The sequence below is a fragment of the Canis aureus genome, chromosome 14 (assembly GCF_053574225.1).
Source record: "Canis aureus isolate CA01 chromosome 14, VMU_Caureus_v.1.0, whole genome shotgun sequence".
NCBI lineage: Eukaryota > Metazoa > Chordata > Mammalia > Carnivora > Canidae > Canis > Canis aureus.
Genome location: NC_135624.1, coordinates 66,340,160 through 66,353,627, shown reverse-complemented (window position 1 = coordinate 66,353,627; position 13,468 = coordinate 66,340,160). Strand labels below are relative to the sequence as shown.

At 40.9% G+C, this 13,468-nt stretch overlaps 1 protein-coding gene across 4 annotated transcripts; it reads right to left on the bottom strand.

The window, feature by feature from the left end:
* Positions 1 to 5,443: 5,443 nt before the first annotated feature.
* EPGN (epithelial mitogen) lies at positions 5,444 to 13,458 on the bottom strand. 4 transcript variants are annotated; one of them, XR_013352356.1, is made up of 6 exons: positions 13,326 to 13,455; positions 12,680 to 12,769; positions 9,723 to 9,843; positions 8,820 to 8,972; positions 7,507 to 7,701; positions 5,444 to 6,801 (listed from the first exon to the last, which is right to left on the bottom strand). XR_013352356.1 is itself a non-coding variant. In XM_077848368.1 (6 exons), exons 3-6 carry the CDS (start codon positions 12,765 to 12,767, stop codon positions 6,747 to 6,749), a joined length of 417 nt encoding a protein of 138 aa, XP_077704494.1. In that variant the 5' UTR covers positions 12,768 to 12,769; positions 12,910 to 12,979; positions 13,326 to 13,458; the 3' UTR covers positions 5,444 to 6,746. The 4 variants fall into 4 exon arrangements, 3 of the variants coding, with proteins under 3 accessions (XP_077704494.1, XP_077704493.1, XP_077704492.1); XM_077848368.1 differs by lacking the exon at positions 7,507 to 7,701 and adding an exon at positions 12,910 to 12,979 and having other exon boundaries at positions 13,326 to 13,458; XM_077848367.1 differs by lacking the exon at positions 7,507 to 7,701 and having other exon boundaries at positions 12,680 to 12,979; positions 13,326 to 13,458.
* Positions 13,459 to 13,468: the final 10 nt, after the last annotated feature.

Sequence of the window (13,468 nt, the reverse complement as noted above, 5' to 3'; positions counted from 1 at the left end):
AGCAGGGCCACATATCAGCCATGGTCAAAGTACTGTGCCAAGGGAATCGGGCCCTGAAACTGGACATCCTTGAGGTCAAATCCAGGTTCCACCACTTACCTAGGTGTATATCATTGAACAAGTTACTAGAACTTTCTACATTCAGTTTCCTAATCTGAAAAATGGAAGTCAATCATAATTAAAAAAAAGCTAATATTTATTGAGCATTTCTTATTTCTCTCAAAACACTTAGGAGATAGAAATATGATCCCCTTTCTACAAATGACAAAACTCAGGCTTCGAAAAGTTAAGAAATTTGATCACAGTGGCATAGCTAGTAAGCAGTGGAGCAGGGATTTAACCTCAGTCTGTTAAACTCCAAAGACTCACCTGAACCACTATCTACCACAACCTCCAATAAAACCTTTCTCCGAGTGGGGTGCCTGGGTGGCTCAGCGGTTGAGCATCTGCCTTTGGCATGTTCCCAAGGTCCTGGGATCAAGTCCCACATCCGGCTCCCTGCGAGGAGCCTGCCTCTCTCTCTGTGTCTCTCATGAATAAATGAATAAAATCTTTAAAAACAGAACAAACAAAAACCTTTCTCCTGGCTGTCTCTGAGGTTTGAAAGAGAGGCTCTATAAATTGCTTAGCATTATGCCCAGTCTAAGGGATAAACTCAGTGAATGAAGTACAGTGTTATTACCACTGGAGATTAGCCGGGAACAAAAATCATTATAAAACAAGGTAAAATGTAAACAGTGTTGGGAGATGAAAAAGGCACAGTGTTGGGGCAGGGAGACGGGGGCCGTGAATATCCAGGGAGTTCAAAGGAAGGAAACATGATATTTGCAAAAGAGGCAGACAGAGATGTTGGAGGGTAGGGGATGTGGAGTGAACAGCAGAGACCCCAACGCAGGTAGGACTCGTGGGGAGTCTGTTCAGGGAGCAGAGCGCAGCTGTGGTCCGTGTAGGGAACCCTGAAGGGTAGATGAGAAAGAGACCAACTGGGTATCCCCGGGGAGGGCTTCAAACTGCTAGGAGAGGAGTCTTTGTTGAATCTGGTGCATGATGGGGAGTCAGTTTGGTTTTTGAGCGCGGAGGTAACGTAAGCAGGGTTGAGCTCTGAGGAAACAACAAATCTGGTGAGGATTATAGCAGAGGGCGACTGAGGGCGTGGGCAGGACAGAGGCTTGAGCCATCAGATGCCGCCCCTGTCAGCTTCCAGGGGAGTGTGGGCTCCCAGAAGCACCTTCTAGGCAGCCCGGCCTCCGATGGTCCTTTCTGGCTTGTTGGGTTTGCTGTACAACAAGGCCCTCTGCAGGCAACCTGATGGCTACACTCAGAGGAACGGAGATGATGCAGGATCTTAAAATCAATCCAAAGAACTGAGGGTGCGGATTGAAAGGCCCATAAAACCCTGAACAAGTAGCGAGCGGTATGACAGAAGCGGGCTAGGTGTTGGGAGCAAGCGCCGCACCAAAGCACTGCAAGCACGTGGGACCAGCGCTCTCTATCTTCCATTTTCCAAAGGAAGCTCAAAAAAATAGCTAGATTTTTAAAAATATATTAAAATACCTAGATTTCTAAATGTGAGCTTGTTTTAAAATATACACCATGAGGGTCAAAGGAAATGTATCTTCAGGCTGGATGTGCTGTAAAGGCTGCCTGTTTTCCACACACAACTTTCACCCAAAAGGGGAATGTAGAGATCATCCTGAGTCTTAACTCCTCCGCTGAACAGATGAGGACATCATGTGCGAAGGGCCCCGACAAAGCTAAACTATCACGCAGCTGGACCAGATCGCAGGTCATTCAAGTGTCCCTCCCTTGCATCAATCCTTTTAATGTTGCTTCCAATTTTTACCCCTTGGTGGGCCACTGTCATTGAGCATCTTTCTTTAAAGTGTATGTGGGACTTGGGGTAGGATTGTAAGGGTGATGTGGTGGGAAGGAGATTAATAAAATTTTTCTGCAGATGGGGAAACCACGCATTCCCCATCCCCTCACCAAACTAAGCCAGGTGTGTCCCAATTAGGTGTGTCCCTTTTTCACAGGCTGGGGTCAGGTGTTCCCGAGTGACCTCCTCATCCTGGAGTCCTGAAGGTAAAACAAGGTTTTTACCTGAAGGTAAAACAGTCAACAGCCTCTCCCCAGAATGTACCTTCATCTGTCAGTGGGCACTGGAACCCTGTTCTGGCCCCACCCTAGGGATAGTATGCAGATTTTTTTTTTTTTTTAGATTGTGTTTATTTATTCATGAGAGACACAGAGAGAGAGAGAGAGGTAGAGACGTAGCAGAAGGAGAAGCAGGCTGCATGCAGGAAGCTCGATGCGGGACTCAATCCAGGACCCCTGGATCATGCCCTGAGACACAGGCAGACCCTCAACCATTGAGCCACCCAGGTGTCCCAGTATGCAGATCTTAATAATCAGCAGATGATAGCAGGGAGTTTCTGTGGTTGATCTATGACAAAGACTATTATTTTATATAATTTAAAGAACTTTTTTTCACTTGCATACAAACCACTTGGATATTATCTCTAAGCTCATCAAGAAACAAACCCCCTAACATCAATATTTTCCATAAAATATTGGGGAGCATTATCATACGGAGTTTAGATGTGGGGCTTTGGCATTAGGTCTATCTGTTCAAATCTAGGCTCTGCCACTGAAAGGCTAAGTGACCTTGACAAAGATTAGACTTTTCTCTTACCTTCGATTACACACAGTTGTGGATTCACTAAAATAATGCTAATAATGCTTTTCAAACATTGTAAGTGCTCGTGATTGGTAGCTATATTACACTATCAGTTTAACTCGATTTGTGAGGAAACTCAATATTGAATTGATATTTTCATGCAATTTTAAAGATCTATAGATGCCATTCTTTCCAGAAAGCTTGAAGCCTATATAATATCCTCTTAAAGATCAAAAGCACTGCTGGTTTGATAACCTGCTTGACTGTGGTCCTAACCGAATTTCAATCTAAGTGATTTATGCTCCAATAACACCTGAGACATAAAAACTATAAAGAAAAGTCATGAGATATATTATAAATGAGACCCAACTAAAAAATTCAATTCTCCTTGCTACCCTATAATCACACTCATAATCTTTATGGGATGTTTCTTTGGAGCCTGTGGGTGTTGCCCACAATCTGGAATAGCCATCATGCTTAGTCTTGGCAGAGGGGTGAAATAAAATGGTGGGACTCATTCATTCAGGTGGATATTCTACAGGGGCCTAACCTTTGCATTTTTAGGAAATGAACTGCTTGGCCTCGTGTACTCTGAGCTGTGCACTCATGGACTGAATAATTAACAGAAATCTGGAGGTGAATTTGGAAGATCTGCTCCTGAATGTGCTACTGAATAGGGCTGCGCCAAGATTTGGACAGAAATGTGGGCTCACCCAGATTAGCAGTACCCGACTGACAAATTAAATTTCAACACTTCTAGTTCATCTTGGCAGATGCTAGTAATCTGATGTCATGCAGCCATGATGTAAGCCAGAAAGAGTGGTATTTTGCAATAGAAAGATTCTGGTAACCCTTCCCATGAATGTGGGTTGCAGGATATCAATATTTACATCACACTACAGAGAGTCTGTGACATTTTGCAATACCAGAAGTTAGATGGCTTACTCATGGTGTTCTGCAGACAAAAACTGTCCTTACGTCCAACATCAAATGCTTAAATTGCTGATGTTGGCCTTGTGATTTTCTTAAAAATTTTTTTCAATTACATATAAGGAACAGAAATCTTCTTGACGTCACCAAAGTGGACAATTCAAAATTAAAGGATTAGGTTTTGTATTGTGCCAGGAAACACTAAAAGATAACCTATGTTTTAATTTCATCTACTTCAAACATCACAAAAACATAATATGCAAAAAGTAATTTGGGATGGGGCACCCGGCCAGTTCAGACAGTAGAATATGGGACTCTTGATCTCAGGGTCATGATTTTAAGCCCCATGTTGGTACAGAGATTATTTGGAAAAAAAAAAAAAAAGTAATTTGGGGAAAGAGGATACAATAACAAGTAATTAAAATTCTTTTTTGTAAATTTACTGGTTCACATATGACTGAAGTTACAGTGTTTGCTCCTACCCCTAGCATGGTCCAATATACTAATTAATGAAGCACTCATGAATATCGAGACTTAAGAATGTGTTCTCAAAGATTGAAGGATAGACACAGGAAGAAGACAAAACGGGAATTGAATGAAATCAATGAACTCCTTATCCAGTTTGATTTAGTCAAAGATGCCAGAAACATTCCCGTTTCTTCCCTAGATGATCCACCTCACCTAATAATTCATGACTGAAAGCTGTAAAGGTAGTGCTGAGGCAGGGCTTCCCTGGCAGACTTTTCCCAAGGTCTTTACTGCATACAAAGAGGGAAAAAAAGACGGAAAATTTGCAAAACATCTTGTATGTTTTCTCACTCAAGTTCTACTCGCATATATGAATATTGCTATAGGAATGCCAAGATTTCTCCCTGCAAAATTAAATCGAGGTGTTTTGGGACCCGAAGACTATTTTGTATGATGGACCACAAACAGATGGCCTCTCTTAAGCCACACTCTACATTTCTGTCTCTCATGGGGTGAGGGAGGACATTTTATACCCTGAACGCACACTATTCCACAGTATTGGATTCTCTATTGGTCTCTGTTTTGCTTTGGCAATCTGGAAATTTTAATTCTCTGTCTGGTGTTATTTAATTTCAGTTATATTATGTTTACAATTTAGAAATATTTATAGACAGCAGATATTTATAACTTTTTAGGTTATCACCTCCCCAGATTCCGGCATTAATTCCTCTTTCCTTTCATCAGGAGGCAGTCCTTAGTTAAGCTTTATTGCTTCTTCCTGGACTCTCCTTAGCTTTTTAACACCTTTTTGAAATGCCCAGGAAGAGCATAGCTTTCTAGGTGCGGTTGCTGGAGTCACTGGGAGGAACCTTCACCTCCCTACTTTTTGGTATGATGTAACCTTTGCATACTTTGTGAGGACAAGCAGAAAGTGCTGACACGCACTTCATCTGCATTAAATCCCTTGTGGAGGAAAAACAAAGCTGGAGAAATACCTTCTACTCAAAGGAGACAGCCTGTAAAGTTTTGTTTAGGAGTGAGCGGAGGGACGCCTGGGTGGCTCCGTGGTTGAGCGTCTGCCTTCGGCTCAGGTTGTGATCCTGGGGCTCTGGGATCAAGTCCCACGTCGGGCTCCCTGCAGGGAGCCTGCTTCTCCCTCTGCCTGTGTCTCTGCCTCTCTCTCTGTCTCTCATGAATAAGTAGGTAAAATCTTTTTTTTTTTTTTTAAAGAACATTTGTGTTTGATTCTCTTTTAACCCATCTTGTGATCAGAACTGTTTTGCTTATCCACATCACAATGGAGGAAAACAAAGTCCATAGTTTCAGACTGAATCCAAAAGAAAATTAGTAGATAACATTATTCTTCAATTTCATATTTCACTTCCTTGCAAAACAAGTTTTTAATTAATTATTTTACAAACCAAACAGTAAAATGCACACCTGAGATGATATCCAGTGGTGTGTCTGGGGATTAGAGGTGGCGCAGAGGACAGAGGTGGGGTTGAGAATAATCCCACTAGCAGAACACGGAAAACACTTTCAAATTTTAAAGCTATCAGGGCCTTGTAGAAATAAAACCAAAGCCCGAAGAAATTAAAGGACCTGCACAAGACTATTCGACGTACAGGGAAGAAATAGGATTAAAGAGGAAGGACTCTAATTTAAAAACAGGCATTTCTGCCATTGTTCCATTATCTCTCACTCTGTGCAAATCTGCTATCAAGTATCCAGAAATGGGAACGAAAGTTTCCAGATGCTGTTGGCTGATGAAAAAAATTCCTATAAAAAAAATTCCTATGTCCAGTTCTTCAGTTTCTATTTCAGGGCAAATGGTAGCATTTTATTTATTGGTAGAATTCTAGAATTTCAGCCAAAATGGATAGTCACCAGGTAGTTCCACTAACAACAGGAAGAGGCGATGAACATAAACATTAGGGGAGCAATAAGTCCAACACAGAGTTTTATAATCCGTGCAGAAACAGCAATGTTTCGCCTACTCAGGACTCAATTTCCAGAAAGCTTTCAGTCATTAAAAACTCTTTAGCTTATTCCATATTTCACAGATAAAGGCTACACATTATTGTCACAAGGTGGGCATGATGTATGTTTGCCTTGGACATGGCATTTTCTTTTTTCTGGTTTAGGCTTCAGGCACATGCTTGCATCCCTGGAGGGGTCATAATACTGACCTCATCTAGACAGTTGACATCACGTTCTTTTAGTTACCATGAAAGCAGCATGCCTGGGATGAGGTCCACAGAGCATTGATACAAAATACTGGCGGTAGCAAGGGCATGAAGAGCCCAAGCTTGGCACTGCTTTGACTTGCTACAAGCTCGATCATTATTGCCATGAAAATTCACATCTGACATGGCCAGAAGCGTGAAACTCAGTCCTTCTGCAATCAGAACAATAACCACATAACAACAGCAACAAATCCAGAGTAGGACCATGAACCTGACTTCTGGCACTGTAGCTTGTTCCCTCGGCTCCCATGGCACCCTAACAATGACAAAGTCTGAAGACCGACGTTGAAGTTTATTCCCTCATTTCATCATGATCCCAACTTCCGTTATTTTCCAGTCCAGTCAGCTTGTTGTTTCAGTTGAAGATTTCAGTTTGGGGCCCGCTGACTTTTATAAATGCCTCATGAGAATTTCTTACAGAGGCCTCACAGGGGTCTTCCTCCAGAACAGATGTTGTAAGGTGATTTCAGGTTTAGACACCTAAAACAGAATGTTGGTTTCCATGTGAATCTGACTGTTGTCTGTATAATTTATTGAGGATGACATCTATCCTGTGGTATCGCTGTTGCTCCTGGTGTCCCCACCTCCAATCTGTGGGCTGGACCTACTCCCCACCCCCACCCCTCTGGGGCTACACCTGTCAACAAGCTCACAGCTGCCTCCTTCTCCAGAGGACGGCCCTTGGCCAACAGGGCACTTAGCCTGAAGATTCCTGGGAAATTGCAAGCCCTCGCCTTCTTTCCCACCGGGAGCACCCTGCCACCCATGCTTGATGACATAGGGCACTAAAACCAAGATCTGGGATGCTTGGGTGGCTCAGCGGTTGAGTGTCTGCCTTCTGCTCAGTGCATGATCTCAGGGTCCTGGGATAGAGTCCTGCATCCAGGCTCCCCACAGGGAGCTTTCCTCTCCCTCTGAGTCTCTCATGAATAAATAAGTAGAATCTTTAAAACAAACAAACAAACTCAAGATCCTTTACTCTCTTGGGAGACCATTTATATTTTAGGTCTTCCTATGCAATTGGGCCAAGGCTAGACAGAGTGAAAGTCATGTCCTCATCTTTGCTCACTTTCTTCCTCTAGTCCATTTTTCCATTCTCCATACCAGGGTTCACTTAGAGCACGCCCTCAGCCAATGACTTGCACAAGAATCCCCATCCTAGGTTTTGCTGCTAAGGAATCTGACCTCCAACAGTAGTCTTGTTAACATTAAAAGGTCAAGGGATGCCTGGATGGCTCAGCGGTTGGGCGTCTGCCTTTGGCTCAGGTCCTGATCTCGGGATGCAGGATTGAGTCCCACGTTGGGCTCCTTGTGGGGAGCCTGCTTCTCCCTCTGTCTCTGCCTCTCTCTGTGTGTCACTCATGAATAAATAAATAAAGTCTTTAAAAAAAATAAAAATAAGTAAAAGTTACTTCCTATTTTTTCTCTTCCTTTCTTGGTTTCTTAGGCAACTGACATAACGAAATCAATTGGTAGGACTGATTTAATATCAATTGATCTACAATTGACATAACAGATGTTCTTAGATGCCGTTACTAAGCAAACAATCTTTTTCTATTTTGCACAATCTGTTTTGGTCGTTTTAAAAATGGCAACTTAGTGAATAGGATACAGCAAAGGAAATGTATTTGCACTTTTTTCTTTAATGTAGCTCACATTATTTCTTGCCTTTTTCCTAGTTACATGGATTTAAGAAAAGATTACCGGTGCGGATAACACAAGTAATTTATACTTGTGGATCAAGCTTATTTTCTTAGGCTTTTAGCAGTAGACTAGAATCTCCTGAATAAACCCTCAACTGAAATCTGAAAAAAAAAAAAAAAAAAAAAGGCCCATGTTTGCCATACATTTTCTTTCTTTTTTTCTTCTCTTTTCTTCTTCTTCTTTTTTTTCTTTTTTTAAAGATTTTACTTATTTATTTATTTGAGAGAGTGAGAGCGAACATGAGTGAAGGGAAAGGCAGACTCTCTGCTGAGCAGGGAGCCCGATGTGGGGTTCAATCCCAGAACCCCGGAATCATAACCTGGGGCAAAGGCAACGCTTCACCGACTGAGCCACCTGGCTGCCCCTGCCACACATTTTCATTCCTTTAATACTCATTTCTTGATTTGTTCATTCAGCAAATATTTACTGAGTGTCTACTGTATGCCAGGCACAGTATTTAGCACTGAATATGTAATTGCAAACAAGACATGCTTTACCTCTTCTCTTGTGGGACTTACTGTCCTCCTTACCTATAACTTTGACGTGGGCAGACAGAGATGAGGATGTAGGGAAATTGTAAATAGGAGCTATTCTAATGCAATTGCAGGTAAATTTGTACTGCTTCTCTGTGTTTATAAGAAAAAGCATCAAAACAAATATGAGGAAATTGCCATATCTGCAGCCATTTTTACTAAAAAATTATACATGTCAGTACTTGGTACATCATAGGGGCTCAATAAATATTCATCAAGTGAACAAGTGCCCAGTGACTTCCTATTTTATTTTTCTCATACCTCTTTCTTATGTAGCAGTAAAAAATAGCAAGAAAACCACTTAATAATAATCCAACGCCAATCCCAATTGCAATGTATTTTTCGTAAGAATCCACAGCATATGAAGTTAAGGTCAAGTGCTCACATCTTTCTCCAGTATAACCAGTAAAACACCTTTAAAAAAAGAAAAGAATATATAATTGTAAAACTCATAGTGGTAGAGATATAAAGAAATGACCAATTTCAAAGAATGAAAAATTTCCACAGAATGTAATTTAAAGCAGAAAATGCCAAATGAAAGCCAACTGTTAAATGTATTGAAGAAGCTCTGTATTTTGCAATAATCAAACCATTAAAGCCCCATATATTTTTTTAAAGCCCCATATTACTGTAACTTCCCTCATGGGTAGAAGGGCAAGGTAGTCCACTTCCATGGGTTGATCGAGAAAATTGTTAATCTACTCTTTCATAGGAGAATGCCTAGCAAAGCAATGATCATAGAAATAGTACTTAATTGCTCTAGAACTTTGTATTCCTGTAGTGTGTTGCTATAGAGTCTTTATCACCTCATTCTGTAATCAACCAACCCCGTGAAAACTCAGAATCATCCTTGCATACTGCTAAAGTACACATTTGGACTCAGTAGTTTTGAGGTGGAGCATAAGCTTCTGCATTTCTAACAAGCTCCCAGGTTACACAGAAGCTGCTCATGTGGGAACCCTACTTTTGAGTAATGAGGATTAGGTAGTTTAGAGAAAGACTCCTTAGATATTCAAATACAGTGACTCATGTTCAGATGATGTACCCTTTTTACTAGATAAGAGAGAGGTGAGTGGAAATGTACTATGTGCAACGCATAGAGACATGTGAAACATAAATTCATCTCCTCCCATCTCTAGGACTTGGAAAGTTCTTTGCAATTACGTGCAGATGGCTTTCTCCAGCTCATGGTGGAATGCGCAAACGCCATTGATGCAGTAACTATTGTGGTCTTCCAGGCAAGGATGTGAGAACTTCAAGGCTATGGGTCCTTCTGTGGAGTCAACTAGGAAAAGCACATACAATGTTAACAGATGAAGTGGGTCATACTTTTATAGTATATTTGTTACACACAGGTAAAGAGATCTTTAATTTTAAGGATATTCTTTGGGTGCTCTGCCTTTTAAACTGTTGGCTAATTCGGTCGGCAGGTTATACTCACAAAGTTTAGGTTAATATCATTTAGACATATTATTAATTAATTAAGGGGTGGAGGTGGACCGATGATCTGTTCTTTAGAAGCCGCACAATGAGGTATAGATACAAGTTTGCCAAAAGGTGGCAGCATTGATTCTCGTTTTTTAATTCTCCGCTTTACACCTAAGGAGTCCGCACTTAGGAAATTTGGGTTTACAGAGATCATGAACTTGAGAAGACGACCTCTCCCGTGGACTACCACTTGAGAAGGTAACTGCAAAGGGAGCACTGTGCCTGATTTCAGAAGAGGCCTTGTGATGACCTATACAAGAAGCCAGAAATAAGTTATAGCTCAAGCTTCACTAGTTGAGACAACACCTTTGAATATTAATTGGAAATTGTACTCAGTTAAGAGACATTATGAGATAGTGGGGAAAGCCCTCGAGACAGATAGAATGAGAAAATCTGGGTTTTGTCTTCTAACATCATGCAAATGACCGCATCTGGCAAAACTTTTGTGGTCAAGTGCCAGAAGTCTCTATGGGAAGTTTCCCTTTGGCATAATGCAAACGTTTCAGGATGCTTACTCCTTGTTCCCTGAGGTACTGAAGATACATGCCTAAACCAATCTTGGGGTATATGCAGTGGGAATGATACTTGAGTCCTGTTTGGTAAAAACGTAATTACTGATTCTTAAATTTGTCTCAAGCATAATTAGTGGCATTTTATTTTGTCATTGTTATGAATAAACATATTTCCTCATCCTTAGTTATCATGTGACATCGTATTTGCCTTGCTAAGTAGATTAACAGAATCCCACTTACTTGTTTATAGGGGGAAAAAAAAGATCTAAAAAGGCGTATTTTTTTATATTGAAAATACTAAGTCTTAGGTAAGCCGCCAATAAGATACTGTCATATAACTTCATTTTGGTTGAGAACACACAATGTTACCTTAAAATTCACCTTCATTTTCTTAATGTGGTGTCGTGAATCTAGTATCTCATTTTTTTTTAGTATCTCATTTTAATAATTAACTGTAAGCTAGTAAGAATTTCCCTTTATAAACTGTGTTAGGTTCTTCCTGCTTCAAGACTAAATAGATTGAATGAACCAAGCCTGAAGCAGGATTTGCTAGAAAATACGAGAATTGAAAGGAGATATCTTCAAACAAAGAGTATGCTGGAGAGCCTCATCTTTCTCCTAAGGAGAAGAATGTTAGTTATAAATTTATTAAAAATTTCCTGAGGTATTGGATGCAGATTTTTAAATTAAATTAAAAAGGGGAGGGCAGCCCCGGCGGCCCAGCGGTTTAGCGCCGCCGCCTTCAGCCCAGGGCGTGACCCTGGGATCCTGGGATCGAGTCCCACGTCGGGCTCCCTGCATGGAGCCTGCTCCTCCCTCTGCCTGTGTCTCTGCCTCTCTCCCTCTCTCTCTCTCTGTGCCTTTCATGGATAAATAAAATAAAATCTTTAAAAAAAAGGAGGGGGGGGGAGGCTGAAGCTCTCCATCAAGAAAGCAAAGGAAACCTGTAGAGATGATATTTTCTGTGCCCTGTTTTCTATTATTATTCTCTGTAACTTGGAAAACTTTCACTATTAAGGAAGTAAAAAGGTGGTGCTGGGTGCACTGTTATGAAGTAAGTCACTGAGGGAAACTTGAATTTTCTGTAGTATTTATCTGCCGGTGAAGAACTTTCCTCTTTGCTCAAAGGCTCAGGAGACATGAAGAGGTTTGGCTAAAAATTATTCTAAAGCTCACACTGATTTGTTTTGCAAATGGATAGATATTCAAACCTCAAATGGGCAAAATATTATAAGTAAGTTATTTTTAATTTAAAAATTATTGGTGAAGGGAGGAATGTTTAAATATTACTTGCCTTCATATTCAGGAACAAAATATCTATCTGACTTGATTTTTTTATTTGCCTGGCTCTGAGAGCAAGATATGGTGTTTCCTCTGTCCTATGTCACATTACCAATCTTCACAAGGGGGGGTGGGTAGTGATTTGTGTGAGAACCATCACCACCTGGTAACAGGTCTTGGCAGGTAACAAGTTTTCCAAGTTCACCTCTGAGAGTTCAAACAGGCTTAAAAAAATACTGATGCTCAACAACAGCCAGAAGCTATTCTAATAATAATAGTCATAGTAATAATATAGGAAAGAAAATATATCATCAAAATTGGGTCTAAGTGGTTAGGACATATAGCATAGGCTAAATAAAACAACAACAAAAGGCCCCCAAAACAAAACAAGAAAAAAGATCTTTCCAAAGATGGATTATGGCTTCATTTTGTCATAATTTCTTTGGCTTCAAAGTCCTGGTCACAGATTAAAACAGGATAGCAAAATACCAATCATCAAGAATGCCAAAACGGCGACAAAGTGCCTCAGGACATGCATGGGTTATTGGGAACCAAACAGGAGCCAAGCAGAAAATGTGGCATGTTTCACATTCAGGGCAGTAACTAAAGACAACTTCTGTGTCTCTCAGTTCCTTTACTTGCCCCTTTTAAAAAGGCAATTCTTTGCTGGCACATTTGCCTGTCACTTTCATTTAATAGCATTCTGCTAAAAGAATTGACTGCTCATAATAAAATATATACCTAAAAACGTCCAACGTTGCTTTTTATCACAATCCAAATATCTCTCAAAGATAAAGAAAAAAAAAGTCACTTAAAATAACGAAAGCGTAAAGAAAATACCTTCTGTTTTGTTAGCTGTCCAGTTACTTTGCTGGATTGTGGTTGGAGGTGTTCCCGGCACGGCTGCCTCTTGAGTCAAGGCCGTCATTGCTACATGAAGGGGTAGGGGGAAAGGCATCTTTAGCAGGTGAGCCTCCTATGTGCAAGCCACAGATCAAAAGTTATGCACAAGTCACAGATCAAAAATTAGTCTACTTCTCCCCATTTGTGTCCATTCTTAATTCACTTACATTTGAGATCCAAAACCTGACAGGGGTAGTTTCCTGACAGTTTCCCATCCGCACCAATTCTACTGGCTACCTTATAATTCCAAAAAATAGAAATACATTAATTTTTAAGAGGCAGTGGGTACATGTGTACACTGATTCAGCCACAAGGATACCACGGCATAGTAGTTAGAATATGTCAACTGCTCTCCAGCTGTATGGAGCAAACACACAGGTCTCAAAAAAGGGGGTATCCCAACCTGGTAGGAGCCAAATCTACATTACATAAGGAACTCAATTAATTCACAGATTCCTTGCTCCCTTCTTTGTCACGAGAAACACGGCTGTTAAAAGCCAACTTCTCATTCATTCGGAGAAAACAAATCCTCTTCGTATTCTACAGGGATACAGAGTGAACAAGGCAGAAAGGAACTACCTACCTTTGAATAAGAGATAGACGGATACTGGAACTCCGAGAGCCATTGCCTGCTGCTGCTGCTGCTGCTAACAGTATCCTTCGTATCCTCCTAGACTGACGGTGGAAGGTTTTTAATGCGCTCTCCTGAGTCTTTCTTGCATTTAT